The sequence below is a fragment of the Cibotium barometz genome, chromosome 62, assembly GCF_041138505.1.
Source record: "Cibotium barometz isolate CiBa-2024 chromosome 62, ASM4113850v1, whole genome shotgun sequence".
NCBI classification, from domain to species: domain Eukaryota; kingdom Viridiplantae; phylum Streptophyta; class Polypodiopsida; order Cyatheales; family Cibotiaceae; genus Cibotium; species Cibotium barometz.
Genome location: NC_141107.1, coordinates 215,382 through 241,524, shown reverse-complemented (window position 1 = coordinate 241,524; position 26,143 = coordinate 215,382). Strand labels below are relative to the sequence as shown.

The window sequence follows — 26,143 nt, the reverse complement described above, 5'->3', positions numbered from 1 at the left end:
CAGCTATATGAGCTAACGCTATAACTATGCCATAACTCTAGTAACCAAAGTGGCTATCATACAACCTGTAAACCATTGGCAGCATATCAACCATAATCTCACCAACCATGCCAATGGCATAAGTACAAAGGTGTCATCCTGGCCTTCCACATCCATATCCGCACTAGTTGAGCTCAATATTTAAGCATTATTGAGGTTGGCAGAAGTGACCAAACACGCAGCCTAAAAAAAGGACCAACCATGGTAGGCAACAGAGAATGGGGAGCAATGGGCGAGCAAAAAATAACCCAGTGTGATTTTTAGTGTCTAATAGAGGTTTAGTTGCTGGAAACAGAAGCTTTGCTGCCCATGCTGCTTTGAGAAATGCTCAGAAAGAAAAAAGAGCTGTCTATGCAGACCCTGATTCCATCAGGTTTAAAAAGGCACAATTCCTCACATTAGATTATCACACTATGACTCCGAAAGGAGCCTTTTACCTAACTTACATCAATGACAAACAAAACGTTCACATGCCCAAAATTCAAATCTTTACTCTGAAAGCGATTACCTTCCAAAATACAGCTTCTTGATGACATAGGCACTTGCAAGGCCAACCTGCAAAAATGAGGAGCCTGACTTAAGAATTAGCCCCCACCATTACGCAATTTTGGCTACACCATGATAGCAGAATCGACAAATAAAAATGAGCACTTACAGCAATACCCATAAGTGTACTGGAAAGGTAGAGATAAAGGAACTCTCCCAACATCTCTAGGATGGTAAAGACATCAATCTCAGTCAAGTCAATGCTTTGGACAGCTCTAAAGAGTACAACAGATGTCGCATCATTCACCACACCTTCACCAAACACTAGACTGTAAAGCAGAGGTGTGTCATCTTGACTAAGAACCTGAACATGCTATGAAATGTTAGTGAGACCCAACTTAAGAAGGTTTCTCAAGAGTCTGACGACTGTCTGACTTAAGAATAAGATGGGATCTATATTTTAATACAACTTGCCTGTAAAGTACAGACTGAATCTGTAGCAGAGAATATCACCCCAAGAGCTGTCATTAAAAGGATCATTTACAAAAAAGACAGGAAATAAAGATGTCAGCAATAGCAGATCCACATAATACAATAAAATCAGCAGCTAAACAGTCATAGCAGTGTAAAAATGCAAAACGTTTGCTGTTGTTACTCTTACCCATATAATCTCGGATTTCTAAACCTTCCACATTGAGAAGCGGAAATATCAGCCTACACCCTGTGACAAGTTTTCAAAAAGCTTCCCCTCAAGGTGTGTTTTGAAATGGCTCCGACACGTTAAGATATATTAAACTGAAGTGCTGCATAATTATCCAAACTGCACCGTTGGAAGGCTTACATGACTACGCACTCACAAGAAAAACAAAAAAATGCACAGAAACTTCCAATCACAAACCCATACCTCCAGCAATTATTGCAAAAGAAATGAAGACACCAATCACTCCAAAAAGCACTATTGCCACAAAATTGCGAAAGAATTGTTTTTTCTTCACTTGGAACCTGTAGTAAAATAACATATCGATTTATGTAAAAACATTGTTGTCAAAAAGGTCAAAGAGAATTCATAAGTCAACAAGTGTTGGTGATCTCCATATACTCGATTCAACCTAAACTACAAAATCGTATTTTTTTTTATTGAACATGAGAAAAGAAGAATTGAATCATAATATAAACCCAATTGTATGTTGATAATTGTCAGTACAGACTTAAGGGTATACACTTAATGGGTTTGTACATGGGGAAGATTGAGGCTCCGAAAGCCAAGATCGTCCTTGCACTTGCAAGGGTGGTATCTCTTCCTTCTAAAAATGTGATGATGTTGTAGCACAATTTTTTTATTTTTTATTTTAGAAAGAGACTTCTATTAAGTATGAGAAAAACATACAAAAATCATAGCTATAAGCCGGAAAAGAATAGAATCACCCCAATATGTAAGGTGATTTCAACCACTAAGGAGCATCATGATGCCATGTAAGACCTGTGGTACTAGAGGAAAAGAAGATGCCATGGTCCCACTCTCACATAAATATCACGCGCTTCACCTGCACAGAACGAGAGGGCCCCTGAATGCGAGCCCAAGTAGCCATAAGAGTATGGATGATATCACCCCATATAGTACTAATGCACTGAAACCCAAAAATCTAGACACCCTCAATAGCCTCCGTGCATCTAGCTCTCCACATCTGCCATGCTGTAATACTGGCAACAATCTCCCAACTGGTGTCAATCCTCTGTCTGGGGGGTGTATAATCATAGTGAGGAACATCCTGCAATAAACCATGCTGGGTAATACCTCTACGAATGAAAATAGCAGAATCTGTACTACTGCCCTCATAAAAAAACTGCGGACCGGACTGGGAGAGCCAAGCAATTACCCCCCAAGTCACATGTATTGCTCGGCCACTCAATTTGCCCATAAGTTGGGCTACAGAACCCCAAATCTATTGTGCAGTGCTGCATCCCCATAAACAATGTTGTACAGTCTCAGAATCTGCTACACACCTAGGACAGGAAGGTGCTACACCAAAAACCAATCTCCACTGATTGGTGGGGAGACCACTATGTAAGAATAACCAAAAGAAATGAGAGATCTGGCTCCTTCTGTATGAGTGCCAAAGTCTGCCAATATCTGCGCTATATCACTGGAGAAATATCATAGCTTTCCCAATGAGGCCTCAGAGTAGGGAAACTATGCATCTATCAAGTGAGGAGAAGCCTGGCATTCCAAACAATGACACTGAAAAAAGGAAGGCTTTTCAAAGGATCAAAGGCATCAATCCACTCCCACTCTCCTAGATCCCACTGAAGATATCTAATAGGACTGCCACTATATAACCACAAACACCAAGAGCCACGAGTCACTATCTGAGAAGAAGGGTCAATGAATCAATGCTTCCCCGAACAACCAACAATCCTCACTAGACTAAGCCTAGTATCTGGGATGATCTCCTCCATACTACATCTCCTCAATCTCCCTCAAGGCATGATAGAGTAAATGATGCAATCTGTAGCCTTCTGGCCCGAGAGAGCAATGACCTGCAGAGGTATGCCTATCCTCAAAAAAACTCCAAGCCAACTCGGATGATAGTCTCCGTGAAAGGTCCCAAAAAGCCACTCAGGCGAAATAGCTGCATCAATCTGATCAATACGAATGAGAGAGCCCCTAAGATGCTGAATGGATGCAGCTCTCCGATCCTCCGGAAGACTCTTAAAGGTCTTCCAAGCAAGAACTATGTGTGCACATCTCTCCCATCCTGACCACTGCATATAACGAGATGCAGCAAGTGGCCGACCAAGCTCATCCCTAATGAGCTCGTTCCACATAATAGGTTGTCAGTCAGCCTCATCCAAAGACCTGGGAGGCCTTTGTTGCAAAAAGATCTCATGCTTCTCCATGCTCTGACAATGGCTGCAATAAGAGGGGAAGATGGTGTCCTGAAATCAGCCTCTGTGAACAAAAAACGTGTGCTTGGCATCCAGTCTCTCCCGACCCTTGGTGTACATCCGAAAATCTGAGACAAGAAAAAATCCTTCCAAGGCCTGGTAGGAAACCTCTGACCACAAGTTTGCAAAGCAACGCCCTGCACTGAACATCCGGATCGATAATATTCAAGCCCCCCTCTTGTTTGGGCTGAATAACTGTGAGCCAAGCTACCTTGGCATGAGTGTCTAAGGTGCCATCCAAACCCGACCAAAGAAAATTGCGGATCAATCTCCGCAATTGGCCAATGCAGTTGTAGCACAATTTTTAAACAAGCCAAGGCGAAAAATTGGATGCCAACACTAGGACACATCAAAGGATTTCAAGAGGTTGACATCATGTATACCTCAGCCTTTCAAACAAGACTTTGATTGGCTTTTGTGAAGCACATTGCCATCTTATTACAAATGTCCAAATTGCATGCACTTTACACTAGGTTCAAGTTGTGCCTCTTTTGTCAACAATCCTTATCTGATGATATCATGTATCCTTTTTTTTTTAAACAATGGCACTATCCAATCTCTTGAAGGACACTTGCCTCCGATTCAGCATTCAACAGTTGCTGTTGTTGAGCTGAACAAAAACATTTTGCAACAAGTCCTCCAATTGCTTGTCAAATTCTTCTTCCATCATCTTTCTCCATCTCCTCCAAGTGGTTGTCCAACTCTTCCAATCGCCTGCCTAATACCATCAGCTTGTTCACATGGTAAGGAAAATTAGACAGGGGTTGAGCATCGGCCACCATATATATGGTGTGTTCCTCCAGTCTGATTGTGGTAATTAAGGTGGCAAACTCTGATTCAAAAAGATATCTGCAAATCTGTCAAAGCTGCTTTCATTCAAAGTCACAATATCATCTCATTTGTTGGGAGCACACATCATAAGAACCTCATCACTTTGCCATGTGAACTGTTAGGATCACCTACCTAGAAACCCTAATAGGGTAATAATAACCCACATTGAACTGGAGATCGATGACTATGATAAATAGCGACTAGCAACTCTCCTCCCAGCCATATGCTCTCGTCCGGAACCAGCCCCAAACTTGAGGTCAAATCTCCATGAGTCAATCAAGCCCCGACAGCACGCCCTGGCATCCCATACCATCAAACCGCTTGCCCACATGCAACTACTCTGGGCTTGAGGTCCTTCTCACCTTGGTAGAACTCTGTACCATATGGATCCCCCATAATCCTCATAAGTGAGCCCAAACTCCACTTCTTTTACTATTAACCTTTTAGCCATTATAAGCCTCTACTTAGCTTTTTATTGACTCTAAGCCAATCCAGACTTCATCCTTGCTAGCCCATAGCCTCTCGGGCGGGTCCAATCAACTCCCATGCCTGGCTAAGCCCTAACCCCAACCAACCCTGGGTTAGAACATCCCCTTGACTCCGTGTTATCCTAACCCCCAACTAACACTCGTCCTAGCCCGGTTAGGGATGTAGCATTATCTCCCCCTTATATTGGATTCATGTTCTCATGAATCCAAGTAGGAGACAATCAATCAATCAATTGAAGCCTACCCTCGAATTCTTATATTCCATCATAGCATATAAGTTATCTAGCCCTTACCTAAGCTAGTATGGAATTCCTTTAGTAGATCCATGCCACTGGAATTGCAAAATCCCTATGAGGTAACCTGCTTACCAATCCAATTCCATTGTGACAAATGTCGGAGTTGGATAGAAAGAAAAAACTGAAATGTCACGAAACCCATCAAAGACAACCCTAGCATTGATTCACTGCACAGTTTAGCCCTCGCACTAAACTATCTCAAGGGCTAAACTATCTGTGCCAATGCTTGCTAGTGCTCACAAGCTAACTCTGTGCTAAAGCCTCCCATTCACAGTTCATTTTGTGTGCAGCACCTAGAGTACACTCGTGTGCGGTCATGAGTTAACTGAATCAACTCATACATCCATAGCAAGTCGTACTAACTTTTTGCCTCATGCATAGACCTTCACACCATACCAGCAAATCGTACAATCCACCAATCGCTCTCTCTCAAAGCCATGTTGATTATACCAAGTGGTACATGCACCCATGCATGAGGAAAGTCCTCTAGCACAACCCATATCCAAGAAAGCAACTCATGTTACTGTTGCCAGAAATTGAAGCTCTCCCTCACTCAATTAAACACACAAACAGAGATTCAAGTTCATAAACAACAGAAGAGAGATGAACACGAACAAAGATACTCTATATTTCAGAATTCTCCACGATTGCTTTGAGATAGTTATCACCTTTCATGTGAACAGTACAACTCTTCACATCACCGACATCTACTATTTTTGCACCCTTTGATATCACTCACACAGGTACATTATTTTGATCCTTTGCCTTCACACCCATTACATCTAAAGCCTTAGCCTTTCACACGCTTTACATTTTTCACTGATTTAAATCATTCTAATCCCTAGTAAAGTTGAGCATTACAAACATTTACTTTCTATAGTTACTCGACAACAGGTACCCTCCAAATGTACCATAGCCCGATCACAACATCCTTTCTGTACATTACCTCATCTATCACTTAGCTCTATCATTGTACCCTGCTGTCACCCTTTTACATTTAGTTTATTACATTTTTGTACCATCTAGCATGAGATATATCATGGAAACATTGTAACACTTCAGCTTCATAGGACAATTAGGCCTTTTGTAGACGTTTAATATAACTTTCTTTCCTTCTTTCTTTTTGTCAGTAACCCAAATTAGGGGCTAGACTGAGACCTAATTCCAAATTGGTTCAACTTTCAGCAAACTCTCTTGTGTTTCCACATCTTTTAGCCGGAAATTCTCTTCCACCAAAACACGCCCTAGTTACCAGGAGGCCCTTGTTCTGATTTAAAGGAGCTTTCCCAGCAAAGATGTGGTCTAAGTGAGAGTTCCAGAGTGCAAAACTAGCGGTGCTCCGCAAACCTCTCCGGTGTATCACCTACACCCATATCTTCCACCCAAATGGAGCTCCCAACACCAACAGCAATGGTCACCCGTGCTCAAAAGAAGACCATGATGGAAGCCGCCAACCCTAACAAAAAAGGTGATAACCCTTCCCCTATACCTCACACCATCATATATCACTCCTTTTTACAAGCCTTTCAAAGCTGTTCAAGAAATGTCATTGATGCTCGACACACCAGTGATCTCAAGTTCCCAGTCTTCTCTATGCAAGACCTATTGAGGGAAACCAACCCCGAAGTGACTCCGTCAAAACCCCATAGATCTCCTCGTAGAACGTTCATGGTACGAGACTCAAAACCTGCAAACAAACAAACAAACAAACAAGAAGGGGGTGCAACCCTGACTCACCACCCAACCATGACAGCCGTGGGCAAGCCCTTGTCCCCACCGAGCCACGAGCTGAGCTAACTAGGTTGATGAACCGACCAATCTCTACCTCGCGACGTCCCATACCGCCACGAAGCTACCCGCGCGGGCCTCAAGACTGCTGCCAGCCTCGGCTACATAAAGCAGGTGCACGTCTGCACTAGATCCAGGCTCCAGACCATAGAGTTCTCACAAGTCACGCGAGACTCTATATGACTAATGACTAACCTTGGCCACCCTTTTATAGGCTCTTGGCCGGTCATCGGGCGTCCACACTTGGGCGCCCGCCCGTCCATACTTTGGTGCCCGCCCGTTAGTCTATCCCTAACTCAGCTCGCCAATTAGCCTGCCTAGCTCCAAGCTTCCCCAAACCTCGAAGCTAGTCTTGTGTGCGTGTAGCACACGGTAGATACACACTGTGCACATGACATACTCCCCTTCCTCTAAGAGCTCACTCCTAAGCTCACTAAAAAGCCAGGGTAATCTCTCTAAAGAGTAGTCAATGTCTCCCATGTAGCGTCCTCCTCAACACGATTCTTCCACTTGATCTTGTATTCCGTGATAAGGATATTATGCAATCTTCTTTCACGAAATCCAAGAATCTTTTCAGGTTCGTGTGGAACAAATGTCATATCTTCGACATCTATGATTTCTTGAGGAGTAACTAACTCGTCTGTTTCACCAAGTACTTCCTTAAGTCTACTGACATGAAATACAGGATGAACTTTCACATGAGAAGGCAAATCCACTTCATATGCAACTGAACCAATCCGTCGTATAATACGAAATGGTCCACAGTATCTAGGGGATAATTTCGGAGATCGACCTGTCCGTAAAGTCTCAGAATCTTTTGGAACTCGCAAATATACCATCGTTCCTTCAAAGTACTCTCTCGGTGAATGATATCTATTACAATAAAATCTATCTCTGTCTTAAGCACTTCTAATAGATTCCTTCGCAACTTGTAACATTTCTTGCATATCTCGCAAAAAATTACGTGCAGCATCATGCTGAAGTCCAGAGAATCCCACTGTAACAGGTGATCAAGGTTGAAAACCATACGTAAGCATGAAAGGACTAAAACCTGTACTCGTATGCTTAGTACTGTTATATGCAAATTCTAACATAGGAAGATAATCCTCCCATGAACTCTGTCTTTTGGATACATATGCTCGAAGCATATCCTCCAAAATCTGATTCACTCTTTCAGTCTGGCCATCAGATTGAGGATGATCTAAGGAACTCAAATTCAAAGTTGTTTCCAACTTCTCAAAACAAGTTTCCAAAAATCACTCGTAAACTTAGAGTCCCTATCACTGACTATGTCCTGCGGTAACCCGTACAGTCTAAACAATTGCTCAATAAACTGCCTTGCTAATTGTGTAGCTGTAATAGTCTTCCGGGTCGGTAAAAATCTAGCCATTTTTGTCAAGCGATCTACCACAACCCAAATAGAATCGTGGCCTTGATGTGTTCTTCGCAATCCGGTAATAAAATCCATGGAAATACTTTTCCATTTACTACCTGGGATTTACAAAGGATGCAACAACCTAGCCTGTCTAAAGCGTTCAGCTTTATTAGCTTGACAAACTTGACACTTGAGAACATAATCTTCTACATACCCTTTCATCTTTGGCCAATAAAAAGTGTGTTTCACTAACGATAGTGTCCTGTGTACCCCATGATGTCCAACAGAAGGGCGTCGTGACACTCCTTAAGAATCTTGGACCTAATATCCGAGATCTGTGGTACACAAATTTTATCGGAATAGTAAACCATTCCGAATCCTCCACTGGCCTCCTGCCGCCTGAATGGTAGGCTGTTCAGTCATTGAGTCTTGGTCAATCAATGAGCTCCCCTCCTGGATCTTCTGCCAAAATGGACCAAAATAACTATCAGTCCTGGAAAGCCCTCTCAATGACTGAAATAAGTCAGTAGAAATCTCAGTGAACGACAAAGTATTCACCTCTCTAATTCGACTAAGCGTATCTGCAACACTATTCAAGGACCCTTTCCGATAACGAATCTCAAAATCAAAATCTTGCATTAACTCAGCCCAGCGAGCTTTCCTTCCTCTCAAATCATCCGCATCACACACATGCTTGATTGACTGATGATCGATCAATACTACAAACTTGGAGCCATATAAATAATGTCTCCAAACCTTGAGAGCATGAATCACAGCATAAAGCTCCTTCTCAAGGGTTGGCCAACGAGATTGAGTGTCGTCTAGCTTTTGAAGATTATTTGAGGATGGACCAGATCCGTCCAAGTAAATCACCTTGGGGTACACCTCTGTTGCTTAGAAGAAAGGATAACACCTGGAGAATGTGTATAGATTACAAGAGATTGAACAAGCTGACAATTAAGAACCGTTATCCTCTCCCTAGATCAGATGACTTGATTGACCGGTTAGCAGGAGCGAAATATTTCATGAAGATAGATTTACGTACTGGCTATCACCATATTCATGAAAGGCATGTCGAAAGAACCGCCTTTCAGACTAGGTAGGGCCATTACGAGTTTCTCGTATTACCTTTTGGGTTAACCAATGCTCCAGCCACTTTCCAGCAAATGATGAACGATCTTTTTCGTGAACATCTGGGAAAATTTGTGGTGGTGTTCCTAGATGATATTTTGATATATAGTCGTACCCTTGAGGAGCATGTTCGACACCTCACAATTGTCTTATCTATTTTAAGACAAAATCAACTATATGCTAAGTTAAGTAAATGTGAGTTTTTTATGATAGACATCATTTACTTGGGACACAAGATCACTAGAGATGAATTGAGCATTGACTATGACCGAGTTCAGAAGGTTCTGGACTGGCCTATACCGCGAACAGTGAAACAACTTCGTTCTTTTCTTGGTTTTGTTGTTTTTCTTCGAAAATCTGTGCGGGAGTACTCTCAGCTCACACTACCGATGACCGACTTGTTGAAAGGTCGTGGACGTAAGCCAAACCAGCCTATCACTTGGAATAACGATTTGGATATGGCCTTCAAACTTTTGAAAGATTAAGTCAAGGAAGCACCTATCTTGGCATTACCCAATCCTAGTCAGCCTTATGTTCTTGAAACTGATGCCAGTGACTATGCCATCGGGGCTGCTTTATTTCATGATGGTAGACCTGTTGCTTTTTAAAGTAAAAAGCTAGACGACACTCAATCTCGTTGGCCAACCCTTGAGAAGAAGCTTTATGCTGTGATTCATGCTCTCAAGGTTTGGAGACATTATTTATATGGCTCCAAGTTTGTAGTATTGACTGATCATCAGTCAATCAAGTATGTGTGTGATGCAGATGATTTGAGAGAAAGGAAAGCTCGTTGGGCTGAGTTAATGCAAGATTTTGATTTTGAGATTCGTTATCGGAAAGGGTCCATGAATAGTGTTGCAGATGCGCTTAGTAGAATTAGAGGTAAATACTTTGTCGTTCACCGAGATTTCTACCGACTTATTTCAGTCATTGACAGGGCTTTGCAGGACTGATAGTTATTTTGGTCCATTTTGGCAGAAGATCTAGGATAGGAGCTCATTGATTGACCAAGACTCAATGACTGCACAACCTACAATTCAAGCTGCAGGAGGCCAGTGGATGATTCGGAATGGTTTACTATTCCATAATGACAAAATTTGTGTACCACAGATCTCGGACATTAGATCCCAGATTCTTAAGGAGTGTCACGACGCCCCTTTTGCTGGACATCCTGGGATACACAGGACACTATTGTTAGTGAAGCACACTTTTTATTGGCCAAAGATGAAAGGGTATGTAGAAGATTATGTTCTCAAGTGTCAAGTTTGAAGTTTGTTAAGCTAATAAAGCTGAACGCTTTAGACAGGCTGGGTCGTTGCATCCTGTGCAAATCCGAGGTAATAAATGGGAAAGTATTTCCATGGATTTTATTACCGGATTGCCAAGAACACATCAAGGCCACGATTCTATTTGGATTGTGGTAGATCGCTTGACAAAAATGGCTAGATTTTTACCGACCCTTAAGAATATTACAGCTACGCAATTAGCAAGGCAGTTTATCGAGCAATTGTTTAGACTGTACGGATTACCGCAGGACATAGTCAGTGATAGGGTTTACGAGTGATTTTTGGAAACTTGTTTTTGAGAAGTTGGAAAAAACTTTGAATTTGAGTTCCTCAGATCATCCTCAATCTGATGGCCAGACTGAAAGAGTGAATCAGATTTTGGAGGATATGCTTCGAGCATATGTATCCAAAAGACAGAGTTCATGGGAGGATTATCTTCCTATGTTAGAATTTGCATATAATAGTACTAAGCATACGAGTACAAGTTTTAGTCCTTTCATGCTTATGTATGGTTTTAACCTCGATCACCTGTTACAGTGGGATTCTCAGGACTTCAGCATGATGCAGTACGTAATTTTTTGCAAGATATGCAAGAAATGTTACAAGTTGCGAAGAAATCTATTAGAAGTGACCGAGACAGATTTTATTCTAATAGACATCGTTCACCCAGAGAGTACTCTGAAGGAACGCTTGTATATTTAGTTCCGAAAGATTCTGAAACTTTACGGACATGTCGATCTCCGAAATTATCCCCTAGATACTGTGGACCATTTCGTATTACACGACGGATTGGTTCAATTGTATATGAACTAGATTTGCCTTCTCATGTGAAAGTTCATCCTGTATTTCATGTCAGTAAACTTAAGAAAGTACTAGGTGGAACAGACCAATTAGTTACTCCTCAAGAAATCATAGATGTCGAAGATATGACATTTGTTCCACACACGAACCTGAAAAGATTCTTGGATTTCGTGAAAGAAGATTGCGTAATTCGCTTATCACGGAATACAAGATCAAGTGGAAGAATCGTGTTAAGGAGGACGCTACATGGGAGACATTGACTACTCTTCAGAGAGATTACCCTGGCTTTTTAGTGAGCTGAGGAGTGAGCTCTTAAAGGAAGGGGACTATGTCATGTGCACAGTGTGTATCTACCGTGTGCTACACGCACACAAGACTAGCTTTGAGGTTTGGGGAAGCTTGGAGCTAGGCAGGCTGATTGGCGAGCTGAGTTAGGGATAGACTAACGGGCGGGCACCCAAGAATGGACGCGCGGGCGCCCAAGTGTGGACCCCCCATGACCGGCCAAGAGCCTATAAAAGGGTGGCCAAGCTTAGTCATTAGTCATATAGAGTCTCGCGTGACTTGTGAGAGCTCTATGGTCTAGAGCCTGGATCTAGTGCAGACGTGCACTTGCTTTACGCAACCAAGGCCGGCAACAATCTCGAGGCCCGTGAGAGTAGCTTCGTGGCGGCATGGGACGTCGCGAGGTAGAGATTGGTCGGTACGTCAACCTAGTTAGCTCAGCTCGTGGCTCGGTGGGGACAGCCAAGTCTGTGGGCTTGCCCACGACTGTCATGGTTGGGTGGTGAGTCAGGCCTGCACCCCCTTCTTGTTTGTTTGTTTGTTTGCAAGTTTCGAGTCTCGTACCAGGAGCGTTCCATGAGGAGATCCTATGGGGATTTGACACTCTCTATGAGTTGTTGCGCCAACAGCTCAATGCACTGTTGGAACAATTGAATCATGGATCACACAATGGCCATCACTCCTCACCGGCACCCAAACTGCAGGATGCATGGGTATCAGCCGTACCAAACCCTCTCTCGCCAGTTAATACCAATGCCCCCACCTTATTGTGCACATCAACGGTAAACCCCTCTTAGGGGATATCATTGATGGCGGGTCTAGAGTGAACCTTCTGGCAGAATTCACCCTCTGGGCAATGGGTCTTCAGGTCACCATACCATCCAATTTCTGCGTGAAAATGGCAAACCAACAAGAGGTGACCCCCATGAGCCTAGTGGAAGGATTGGTAGTGGTGATCCAAGACACCACCTTCTTGCTAGTGGATTTTGTCGTAATCCATTTGCCTGAGGTCAAGGGAGCCTACTCACTACTGATTGGGCAGGAACACAAGAGTGCTGCATGATTGGGGATCTGACCGGTTGTGGATGCCCCAAGAACATGGTACACAAGAACTGCAATTGATGGAAGAAATCTGGGGTCAAGGCACACCGGGCATAGTAGCAACGGAACAGGAATGGGAACGGAACGAAAGCACCACCAGGGGAACGGGAACGGGAAAAAGGGGGAACGGGAACGAGGGGGAACGGAAACAGGGAACGACCTAGATAATTCCTAGAAATGACGATAAATCTTAACATACACTGCTCATTTATATAACCAAATCAGAGACACACTAAAGTCTAGTGCACCATAATTTGCATGGCTAGATACTAACACTGAATAGATCTCACAAGTCAAAATAAATTAGCCCACATCATACATGACATAAGTGACAAAAAGCACAAAATGTGGCCCACATGGCACAGCCTAGATAAAAGAAACAATCCAAGTCCAAAGTCCAAGCCTCAAGGTGACATGCAAATAGTAAGGAGATATCATGCATGGCTATTGCCACTGATGCCATCAAGGAGACTTTCATCTATGTCATCCAAGAAAGCCATATCATCAAGACCAACATCTGCAGCATCCAAATCTTCAATCCCATCCTGACCAGGATCTGCAAGTCCATGTGTCTCCTCATCATCCGAGGACTCCTCATCAAGCAATATAAACTTCTCTAGTTTGGGAGATGCCATATCACCAAGCAAGCGCAAATTAGCACTTACAAAAATCAAGTCATTGACTTGTTTTGTCCCAAATTTGTTCCTCTTCTTGGATGCAACATGGCCGAACACACTCCATAGCTGCTCAATCGGAGAGGAGCTTGCACCTTGAGACAAGATCCTTACTGCCAATGATTGAAGCTGTGGTGTACGAGCCCCATAATCCTCCCACCATAAAGCAGCCCCTATCTTAAACCTATCTCTCTGTGCATCAGTCGATCCAAACCTTCGCAACTTGCTGCGATAAAATCCAAGTTGGTCTTTCACCAACCTTCGTTTATCTGCATCACGAACCTGCCTAGAAAGCACTATCTCCCAACCATCCATCACCTCATCATCGACCTCTTGTCCACATCCTTGGAACTCGGGATCCAAGACATACGCAGCAGCATGCATAGGAGAATGATAACCATTCCATCATGCTTCACATAATTCTCGAACCTCTGCATATTTCTCATCAGACAAGCCCATTTCCCCTATTTTCTCGATCATTCGGTCAGCCCCCTCATAAACCTTGCCAATGCATGGCTCCCGTCCATCTGCAATCCGCATCAAGCGCATGATCGGCTTCATCATAGCATTGATAGTATTGACTTCATCCCAAAATGTGAAGTCTTGTATGGTTCTTGCAACCTCTATGCCGGCTCTTGACCGAGAAAGAGCCCATCCCATCCACTCATTGCATACAACCAACTGCTTCAAAGGCAATTGCACTTTGGATAACCTCTTCATCATGAGAAAGTTATAACCAAAGCGTGTCTCTGAGTACTTTAAGAGATCCTTTTTGGGCGATCTCTTGCGGAATTCATTCAAAATAAACTGATGGTTTTGAATGAAGCTTATTATCTCCTTGCCTTTTTGAATGTGTGGATCAACCCATGGCAAGCTGCCAACATCCTTCAATAAGTTGCTCAAACAATGAGCAAAGCATGGACTAAATGTGATATGCGGATACCTGTCTTCAAGCTTAAGACCAGCTGCTCTATTTGTTGCCTCACCATCAGCTAAGAACCGAATAACATTCTCTGGTCCAACTTTCTCAATACCTTTGGCCCACTCTTCCACAAGCTGATCTGCAGTTTTTCCAGTCCCAGAAGCATCATGTGAGGAAATGAATTGCATTCTTCCTCGAGAATAAGCAACCATGCCATGAATGGACCTTTTTGGAGTGTCACTCCAACCATCTGCAATAAGTGACACACCATTCTTTGCCCAACTTTCATGCACAGACTCTAAAGCACATTCAATTGCAGCTTTCTCCTTTTGCAACAAGGTGGTGCGTAGTGTCTCATACGAAGGAGGCTTGTATGTTGGGCCATACCGTGCAATCTCCTGGACCATTTCAATGAAATATGGAGACCTGGCAACATTGAATGCTACAGGATCATGATAAAAGAACCTTGCAACAGCTACATCTACCCTCTCTTTCTTGCGGGGATCCCAAGCTGCTCCCAAGGTTTGCTGCTTGCCGGAACTTGCACCCATAGACTGCGAATCTTGGGAAAATGCAAAGCTCCCAAGTCTTCCATACTGTTGTCCATCTCCCAAGTGTACATCTTCCCTACTGAAGTAAGATGCATCAATTGCCGGTTTCTTTCGTGCACATGCTTTCTCCTCTTCACTTGGGTACTTTGCCAAAAGCTCTCTACGCATTTCAGGTGTTGTCCCTGGGCATTTGTTCACTTGTGCTTTTTCATTGTTTACATAGCATAGATGTGCTCTCACACGGTTTGCTCCTCCTGACTTCTCTTTGTTACATTGCTTGCATTTCCATCGTGTTGAACCTCCCTTAGATCAATACCTTTCTAGCCTTTCAACCTCGTCCCACCAAGTAGCATTCGAAGCCGATCGCTTTGAACCCGAGTAAGCCATGATTTCTGCAAATTCGGGCAAAAAGTTGAATAGACTTTCAAAGTTAACCATTACAGAGAAATGAGTCCTTTTTTTTTCTTTTGTTTAATGGGGAGAGACTGTGCAGCCCAGATTGTGACATAGGTAATTTTTAAAACACCAAAAGTTCAAACAAAGAAACAGAGAGAGAAGAAAGAGAAAAGCTTGTTGCCTTGCCTTCTAAAGATGTAAACTGTTGAACTTGAGTCTTGATCACTCGGGCCCAGGCAGATTGCATTGTTGCTGCTTGCAGGTTGGTACCAGGCACAGTGTTGAGAACTTGAATGTAGTCACTAGTGTGTACACTGCAAGGGCTGGGGTCCTGGCTGGGGCGACTGTAGTGCCTGGTACAGAACAGTACGGGCAGGACAGTATGGGCAGTGGACAGCAGTACAGCCTACACGGCCACGGCCCACAGGTCACGGGCAGGCTTTAGTTGACTTGCAGGTCGGCTGACGGCGACTACAGTATGGGCATGAACTTCCGAAAAGTGACGGGCGCAAGGCGTACGGGCTTCTAATTTTTTTAAAAAAAATCCACGTCATCATCGTTCCCACGTGGGGGAGGGGAACGGCAGGCAGGCGTTCCATCTCCCGTTCCACAGTCGTTCCCTGGCGTTCCACGTATGTTTCACCACCTCAACGTTCCTCATCCCGTTTCCATCGTTTCATTCGTTCAAGCCATGGGGGAATGCGTTCCACCGTTCCCAATGGGGGGAAACGGGGTTCCCCTGCTACTATGACACGGGGTGCCACTATAGCCTCCACCCCTTCTAAGCCACCATCTTGGTCCACACCAGAGGAAGGCATTGTCCCTTACAATGATGACTCAGAGTTACTTGATTGGCTCCAAGCTACACAGGACCTGACTTCATACATGGTGGACATCACTGAGGTAACCCGGGAGCCGGACACCCCACCAACGGACCACTATACAAGTAGTGGGCCTAGGGGAGGGAACCCATCATGAATTGTCAGAGAGGAACCTACCTCCCCACCTACTCCTATGACACCAACAAGGAAGCCCCGACCACATCCTATCAAGATGCCCTTGGAAGAACTCCCTCATTCCTAGAAGTGAATTCAATACGCGACTCCCCTATCTGTCACCAACCTGCCCATAATCCCACTGTCCTCTCCAAAGCAGCTGAAACAAGGGAACCACTTTCCATTCCCTCGTATCAAGATCCCGTGCAGGAGTATAACCTCCGCACCGAGGAGGATCCATGTCCAATCTTGTTGGCTTCCTGGCTCTGGGATCACCAAGCCCTGGTAGATCAAGCCATCGCCTTCTTCCACTCTTACAAAGATGTCTTTGTCTCAACCTACCATGATCTAGATGGTGTACCATTTGATATTGGTGTCCACCCCATACGCCTTCAAGAGGCTACCCGTCCTATCCGCATAGTCACCAGAAAACGCATTTTGATCTACCGAAACTTGCAAAACGTTTCTACAAAACCTTCAAAACCTTTGACAAAACATTTTGTTCACTTTTAAAAAGTCTTTCCCAAAAAACACGTGCGACTGTCGACATCAACTGCCCCTGATCTGCTCGTTGCGCGCTTTTGTCACCGCCTCACCTTCGCGCAAGTCTACTGCTAGTCTCCATGTTGTTGCACCCAGGCCCCACGTCTGCCCATGCTAGAGACTCCCCATGTGCCCATGCTAGAGACCCCAGTGCCCCACATCTGTGCCCGCATTGTTGAGTCAGCTACCCCTGATCTGCTCGTTGCGAGCTTTTGTCACCGCCTCACCTTCGCGCGAGTCTGCTGCTAGTCTCCACACTGTTGCACCCAGGCTGTCAAATCCCCATAGGATCTCCTCGTAGAACGCTCCTGGTACAAGACCTGAAACCTGCACACAAACCAAACAAACATGAAGGGGGTGCAGGCCTGACTCACCTCCCAACATGAAGGGGGTGCAGGCCTGACTCACCTCCCAACCTTGACAACCGTGGGCAAGCGGGCAAGCCCACAAGTCTTGGTTGTCCCCACCGAGCCACGAGCTGAGCTAACTAGATGGACGTACCGACCAATCTCTACCTCGTGACGTCCCATACCGTCACGAAGCTACCCTCGCATGCCTGGAGACTATTGCCGGTCCCCTCGGCTGCATAAAGCAAGTGCACATCTGGCACTAGATCCAGGCTCCTGACCATAGAGCTCTCACAAAGACACGCGAGACTCTATGAACTAATGACTAACCTTGGCCACCCTTTTATAGGCTCTTGGCCGGTCATCGGGCGTCCACACTTGGGTGTCCACCCGTCCATACTTGGGTACCCGCCCGTTAGTCTATCCCTAACTCAGCTCGCCAATCAGCCTGCCTAGCTCTAAGCTTCCCCAAACCTCGAAGCTAGTCTTGTGTGCGTGTAGCACACGGTAGATACACACTGTGCACATGACATACTCCCCTTCCTCTAAGAGCTCACTAAAAAGCCAGGGTAATCCCGCTAAAGGGTAGTCAATGTCTCCCATGTAGCGTCCTCCTCAACACGATCCTTCCACTTGATCTTGTATTCCGTAATAAGTGTATTACGCAATCGTCTTTCACGAAATCCAAGAATCTTTTCCAGTTCGTGTGGAACAAATGTCATGTCCTCGACATCTATGATTTCTTGAGGAGTAACTAACTGGTCTATTCCACCCAGTACTTTCTTAAGTCTACTGACATGAAATACAAGATGAACTTTCACATGAGAAGGCAAATCCAATTCATATGCGACTGAACCAATCCGTTGTGTAATACGAAATGGTCCACCATATCTAGGGGATAATTTCGGAGATCGACTTGTCTGTAAAGTCTTGGAATCTTTGGAAACTTGCAAATACACCATCCTTCCTTCAGAGAACTCTCTGGGTGAACGATGTCTATTAGAGTAAAATGTCTCTATCTTGAGCACTTCTAATAGATTCTTTCGCAACTTGTAACATTTCTTGCATATCTTGCAGAAAATTACGTGCTGCATCATGCTGAAGTCCTGAAAATCCCACTGTAACAGGTGATCGAGGTTGAAAACCATACATAAGCATGAAAGGACTAAAACCTGTACTCGTATGCTTAGTACTATTATATGCAAATTCTAACATAGGAAGATAATCCTCCCATGAACTCTGTCTTTTGGAGACATAGGCTCGAAGCATATCCTCCAAAATTTGATTCGCTCTTTCAGTCTAGCCATCAGATTGAGGATGATATGAGGAACTCAAATTCAAAGTTGTTTCCAACTTCGCAAAAACAAGCCTCCAAAAGTCACTTGTAAACTTAGAGTCCCTATCACTGACTATGTCCTACGGTAACCCATACAGTCCCTATCATTGACTATGTCCACGTAGCTTTTTGCAAGATATGTAAGAAATGTTACAAGTTGCGAAAGAATCTATTAGAAGTGCTCAAGACAGAGACAGATTTTATTCTAATGGACATCATTCACCCAGAGAGTTCTCTAAAGGAACGATGGTGTATTTGCGAGTTCCCAAAGATTCCGAGACTTTACAGACAAGTCAATCTCCGAAATTATCCCCTAGATATTGTGGACCATTTCATATTACACGACGTATTGGTTCAGCCGCATATGAATTGGATTTGCCTTCTCATGTGAAAGTTCATCCTGTATTTCATGTCAGTAAACTTAAGGAAGTACTGGGTGGAATAGACCAGTTAGTTACTCCTCAAGAAATCATAGATGTCGAAGACATGACATTTGTTCCACACGAACCGGAAAAGATTCTTGGATTTCGTGAAAGACGATTACGTAATACACTTATCACAGAATACAAGATCAAGTGGAAGGATCGTGTTGAGGAGGACGCTACATGGGAGACATTGACTACCCTTCAACGGGATTACCCTGGCTTTTTAGTGAGCTCTTAGAGGAAGGGGAGTATGTCATGTCACATGTGCACAGTGTGTATCTACCGTGTGCTACACGCACACAAGACTAGCTTCGAGGTTTGGGGAAGCTTGGAGCTAGGCAGGCTGATTGGCGAGCTGAGTTAGGGATAGACTAATAGACGAGCACCCAAGTATAGACGGGTGGGCGCCCAAGTGTGGACGCCCGATGACTGACCAAGAGCCTATAAAAGGGTGGCCAAGGTTAGTCATTAGTTCATAGAGTCTCGCGTGTCTTTGTGAGAGCTCTATGGTCAAGAGCCTGGATCTAGTGCAAACGTGCACCTGCTTTATGCAACCGAGGCCGACAGCAGTCTCGAGGCCCACGAGAGTAGCTTCGTGACGGTATGGGACGTCACTAGGTAGAGATTGGTCGGTACGTCCATCTAGTTAGCTCAGCTCGTGGCTCGGTGGGGACAGCCAAGACTTGTGGGCTTGCCCACGGCTGTCAAGGTTGGAAGGTGAGTCAGGCCTGCACCCCCTTCATGTTTGTTTGGTTTGTTTGGTTTGTTTGCAGGTTTCGAGTCTTGCAGGAGCGTTCTACGAGGAGATCCTATGGGGATTTGACAGGGAAAGCTTGGAGCTAGGCAGATAGACTAACGGGTGGGCACCCAAGTATGGACGGGCAGGCGCCCAAGTGTGGATGCCTGATGATAGGCCAAGAGCCTTTAAAAGGGTGGCCAAGGTTAGTCATTAGTTCATAGAGTCTCGCATGTCTTTGTGAGAGCTCTATGGTCAAGAGCCTGGATCTAGTGCAGACGTGCACCTGCTTTATGCAATCGAGGCCGGCAGCACTCTCAAGACCCGTGAGGGTAGCTTCGTGGCGGTATGGGACATCACGAGGTAGAGATTGGTCGGTACGTCCATCTAGTTAGCTCAGCTCGTGGCTCAGTGGGGACAGCCAAGACTTGTGGGCTTGCCCACGGCTATCAAGGTTGGGAGGTGAGTCTGGCCTGCACCCCCTTCTCAACCTTGACAGCCGTGGGCAAGCCCACAAGTCTTGGCTATCCCCACCGAGCCACGAGCTGAGTTAACTAGATGGACGTACCGACCAATCTCTACCTCATGACGTCCCATACCGCCACAAAGCTACCCTCGCGAGCCTCGAGACTGCTACTAGCCTCGGCTGCATAAAGCAGGTGCACGTCTGCACTAGATCCAAGCTCCTGACCATAGAACTCTCACAAAGACACGCGAGACTCTATGAACTAATGACTAACCTTGGCCACCCTTTTATAGGCTCTTGGCCGGTCATCGGGCGTCCACACTTGGGCGCCCGCCCGTCCGTACTTGGGTGCCCGCCCGTTAGTCTATCCCTAACTCAGCTCGCCAATCAGCCTGCCTAGCTCCAAGCTTCCCCAAACCTCGAAGCTAGTCTTGTGTGTGTGTAGCACACGGTAGATACACACTGTGCACATGACAAAGGTCCCCCGTTTGCCCATGCTGGAGACTCCCCCACTTGCCCACTGCTGCCCCCTCTTCTCCCCCTACTTACCATGAGTTCTAACCATATCATTGTCACCTCTATGATGATATAAATTTTATGATGATGCTTTGAAGTTTGATATTTGAATTATGATTTATCATTTGTCACTCGTGAAGTCTCTTAAAAGTTGAAGTTTTAATTTGTATGTGTACAATACTACAATGTACTACTATGTATATACAAATTAAAATTTCATATATGCATGCATGCATGTATGTATGTATGTATGTATGTATGTATATCCAAAACCTACGGTTTTGTAGGTGTCGGACGAAATCTTTCAAAAAAAAACCTTCAAAACCCAGAAATGTTTCTGGTGACTATGCCTATCCGTGGACAGGCCTACAGACTCAACCCAAAGTATGCAGAGGCCATCAAACTGGAGCTTGAGAAGCTGCCCACATTATCTCCCCAGTAGAACACTCAGGGTGGCTCTCCCCTATGGTCATCTCTCTGAAGAGAAGACCAACAAAATCCGTGTCTGCATGGACTTCCGGCCTCTCAACAAAGCAACGATCAAAGACAGCTTTCCCCTTCCATTCATGAACCGGGTGCTGGAAGACGTTGCCTGTCATGTCCTCTACAGTTTTATGGATGGATTCAGCAGCTACAATCAAGTAGTTATCCACCCGGATGACTAAGCCAAGACAGCTTTTGTCACCAATGGGGAACCTACATTTACAACAAAATGCCATTTCAATGCTCCTACACTTTTCAGTGGATAGTTACCAATATCTTCAGGGAGTCAATTCATAGATGACTTCTCTAACTTCACTGGCACTCAACTCATGTCCCGCGTAGAGGCCTTCTCTGAACATCTTGCCCAGCTAGCTCTAGTCCTCCTGCCTGCGTCTCAACCCCTTCAAGTGCTGCTTTTTGGGCGTCCAAGGCACACTGTTGGGTCACATCATCTCTGCAGATGGGCTGACCTTGACAAAATTGAGGCTATCCTCAGGTTACCCCCTCCAGTCACCTCTAAACGTAACCCAAATATTTGTAGGATGGCTACCACCGTCATTTGATCCACATGTATGCTGACATCACACTCTCATTGACCCGACTGGTAAGCCCATCCACCCTGTTGCAGTGGTCCAACCCTCAATAAGCCGCCTTGCCTACCTCAAAAAGCGTCTCACAGAGGCCCCCATCCTCATCACCCCTGACTGGACAGTCATCTTCCATGTTCACATGGACACCAGTCTCACACCTGTGGGTGCGGTACTCACCCAACCAGCAAGAAGTACAACATAGACCTCCCCTTCTACTATGCCACCTTCTCGCTCAGACAGATATGAACTACAGCACCACCAAGCGGGAACGGCTTGCCATTGTCTATGCCTGCCAGAAGTTCCGCCACACTCTCTTAGTACTTACTTCATCGTCATCTCGGATCACCACACCCTCAAGTACCTCCTCAACAAACCACAAGTGGCTGGACGAGTCTGGAGGTGGCTGCTGGTATTCCAGGAGTTTGATTTCAAGATCGTCTTGTCGCCCAGGCAAACATCATGTGACACCCTCCAGTACCTCCTCAACAAACCACAAGTGGCTGGACGAGTCTGGAGGTGGCTGCTGGTATTCCAGGAGTTTGATTTCAAGATCGTCTTGTCGCCCAGGCAACCATCTCTCCTGCATCGACATAGATGAACATGGCCTATGGTGGGCACGATGGTATCCTATGCCTGTGTCATCCAACGTTTGATCTAGAACTTTCTATGGGCTAGCAGTAATGGGAGACCGACCAAGGCCAAGGTGGCCTGAAGGGTGATCATTCAGCCGCAACGCAGAGGGGGCCTAGGCATCATCAACCCCTCCATTCAAAGCCGTGTCCTGTCGGGCAAGTTGATTGTTCACAGTCTTCTTCCAGGCAGAGAGCCTTGGAAGGACTTCCTCCTCGTTAGGGTCTCCACACGCACTCCGACCTTGGGAGGCCCTTGGCCTCAGAGCACGAGATGGATCTTCCTAGAGATGCCAGCACAAGGCTTTAGCCCAGCATTTGAGGACAGATTTGCAGCAAGTCTCTTGCGTGCTTGGGACCATCTCAGGCCGGCCCTACAACAGTCAGCTCCAGTAGCCTCCAAGGAGCGACTCCGGCAACCTTTGAGTGGTCACATGCTCGCGGATCGCCCACACGTATCTTGGTAAGCCTTGAGTACGGGCCCCATTAGGTCACTTGGAGATTGGCTTGCAAGGCGACTCCTCTCTATCCTCTAGATCATGCCATGTCCTGTCACTATTTGGGCATTCTCTGCGCTTCAGGCCTATGGACGAGTTCTGTAGGATGGACTGGCATCTTATGGTTGGGGACTTATGTCTACACCGAGAGCCAGTAGGCTGGATATATGGGTTGGGATTGTGTATCTGCGCCCAAATCCAGAGTGTGGTACCACGGACTACAAGCTAAATGAATAGGGAGACTGTTCAATGCATCCTTGCATAACATGTTTGCAAGTTAAAAATCCTGTCTTTGCATGAACTATTTGATTGCATGCAAGATTTGTTTGTGTAGTTCACATGTAGGGGACGCCCTCTTGTGAACCGTGCGAGTGAAACTGTATTCTGACCTCGTTTGTGGGCTGTAGACAGGTGGTAAGTACACCACTTTACTCTTTTATGAGTTAAAGCAATGTATTCTTTGTTTTGCAGGTCCACACTTTAATAAGTGTGTCCGCCCAAGTTATAAGTGAGATTGGGCGTCCACACTTCATTAAAGCTCGGGCGGACAAACTATAAGTAAGAATAGACTAGAATTCCCTTCCGGTCGGCTAGGCGAGTGTCCAGGCACCCTTCCCACTAAATTTGTGTGGAAAAGGGATGGTTATGGACTGGGTGGCAGTATGAGGACCTGCCACCATGCTATTACTCATTTTGAAAATTACCTCTCTCTACACTCTCTCTCTAGAAATAGGCGCCCCCCTTCAAGAGAGCCTATTTTTGTTATTCTCTCTAACTTTTTTGCTTGGTGAGAGTGCTGATTTTCATTCCCTCTTGCTCCCAGCTCCAATGGAAAGCTTGAAGATTCTTCCTTTCACAGTTAAGCCTCCAGTTGCTCACCTTTTCACTCTATCTCTCTCTTCTAAATGAATATGGAGTCTCCTAACCATTCTACCGCCCCCAAATTCTACTGAAACCCTAATTTTCAGAAACCCTAATTCTGCAGAAACCCTAATTTCAGAAACCCTAATTTTGGAGGAAACCATACCAAGCTGTGCCCCTTACTCATAGGCATCTAAAGAGCCCAAAATGCCCAATTTTGGACTCATATAACCTGCTTAAAACCCTAAAAATCAGAAACCCTAATTTCAGCCGGAAGTGGAAAACGGTCACATTCAAGCTGTAGTTCGTCCGCACTGAGGTGGAGCTCGACATTGATCGTCCAATACTTGGTAAGAGCATTTTGCAAGCAATTTTCAATTTGAGATTCGAATGCTTTGTCAATATGGTCTCCTATGTCTCGGTCCTGGCACACACATGTGTATGTGTATGGATGCCAGTGGAGCATAGCTGCGTTTGACAAGCTTCAAGGAATCAAGGAACGAAGCTACTCTCAAGTGAAGCTATGGATTCCATCGTCTACGACAAATTTGTTTGCAATGCTGTTTTCATGATCATGGATGCACTTGAACAGTTTGGCATGTGAATGCCCGTGAGGCTTGTAACAGTTTTCCTTGATAATAAAATCTATTACAAGGGGGGTCGGCCCTTTCCGGCCCTAGTGCAGTGTGCAAAAATAAAATTCAGCTTCTTACTCTATTGTGTTGCGCCATTTAAAATTGTTTAATTATGTTAATAGCTTAAGTGTTTGCCAAGATTGTGCTCAACCCCGACCGGGGGAATCTCATTGGTATCAGAGCCTAGGATCTTCCTCCTTTCTGTGTGGAAGACGGTCCTAATCTAGCTTACACTAGCTGTTAGCATTCTTAAGCATTATGGCGAGCCAAACAGGTACTTCACGGGATGTAAATCCAAGGAAGAGTACATATGTGAAGCCAAGAGGAGACAATGTGCATGATGATACTCAAATGCATGAACAATACACTGCTGAAAATGTTTTTCTTGGGTCACATGATGGTATTGCACATGCCGGACAGCCATCTTATGTTAGAAGGGAAGGAAATGCAACTCATGTATATATGGGACAGCCATCCCGAGGTAAGGAGAAGGCTATACAGAGTGATGCACATGATGCTATGCAGGCTGAAATTGCAGACCTCAAAAGGCAATTATGTATGATGCAAAAACAACTCAAGGATATGCATGAAGACTCACAGTCAAGGCATGTATCTCGTGTGTCAAAGCATTCTCCTTTTGTGAATGATGCATTGGAAAATGTTGCCATGGAATTGGGGGTTCAACCAAGAGATATGGCTGTCTCTTACCTCATGGGACAAGGTGATGTAGTTACTCGAAAGGAAGGAGGGCTTAGGTTTAAAAAGCCTCCTCTTATGAATCAACATGCAGCTGAAACATCAAAGCTTAAATCTATTGTGCGACAAGAAAGAGAAGAGGCGTCTGCTACCTCTCATCATGCCTCTACCGCACATGTTTCTCCTCCCCACAGGTCATCTATTAAAGCTCATGAAAGTCTTCTCAAGGAACCGACTCATAAATCAGCCCCTCCTCATGATGGAATTGAGCGATATGTTCCTACTAATGAAGCAAATAAGCAACCAATCGAGAGAGATGAAGAGGAAACGCATCAACATAAGAAGAAGAAGACTAAAGAGTTTACTGCAGGTGACAAAACAGTTAAGTTTGAGTATTTTCATGGAGAATATGATTCTACCAAAGCTCTATCTTTTATCTCCCAATTTGAAATTGCTTTTCATGAGGGAGAATTTTCAGAATCATCAAAACTCAGACATGTGGGCATGTACATGAAAGGCACTGCTGCTCATTGGTGGTTGGCCGAGAAGCTTTCCGGCAACACCATTTCTACATGGGCTGAATTCAAACAAAAGTTTTATGATCAATTTTTGCCTCCAAATTTTACTCAGGATATATGCAGGAAGTGGGACAGGTTGGAGCAAAAAGAAGGGCAGTCCATTACCTCTTACGTCTCCAAATTTTGGGAGGTATTAATGGAAGTGTTACCCTTCATGACCGTTACTGAAGAAGAAAAGAAGAGGAAATTTGAGTCAGGATTGCAACCCATCTTCCAAAGAGGACTACAAATCTATCCAAACCAAACTCTTCGTCAACTCATAAACTCGGTCTTGGCTTCCGAAGAGCTTAATGTCAAATGGGTGCAATCTAGAATTGACCAAAGCCTGGGCAAGGGTAAGGAGAAAGCTGGTTTTAATGTACAAAAGGGTGGACAGCCCTTTAGAAGAGATTTCAAAGCCATGCACAAAGCTGA

At 44.9% G+C, this 26,143-nt stretch overlaps 1 protein-coding gene across 2 annotated transcripts in view; it reads right to left on the bottom strand.

The window, feature by feature from the left end:
- The window catches only part of LOC147603988 (sodium/hydrogen exchanger 1-like), a 77,074-nt gene that overhangs the window by 43,604 nt on the left and 7,327 nt on the right, over positions 1-26,143 (bottom strand). For both annotated transcript variants that reach the window (XM_086795096.1, XM_086795095.1), the window contains exons 3-7: positions 1,430-1,527; positions 1,187-1,246; positions 1,000-1,046; positions 695-889; positions 548-594 (exon numbers count right to left, since the gene is read on the bottom strand). In XM_086795096.1, the coding sequence (XP_086651222.1) occupies positions 548-594; positions 695-889; positions 1,000-1,046; positions 1,187-1,246; positions 1,430-1,527 (447 nt within the window). The remainder of the gene's footprint in view (positions 1-547; positions 595-694; positions 890-999; positions 1,047-1,186; positions 1,247-1,429; positions 1,528-26,143) is intronic.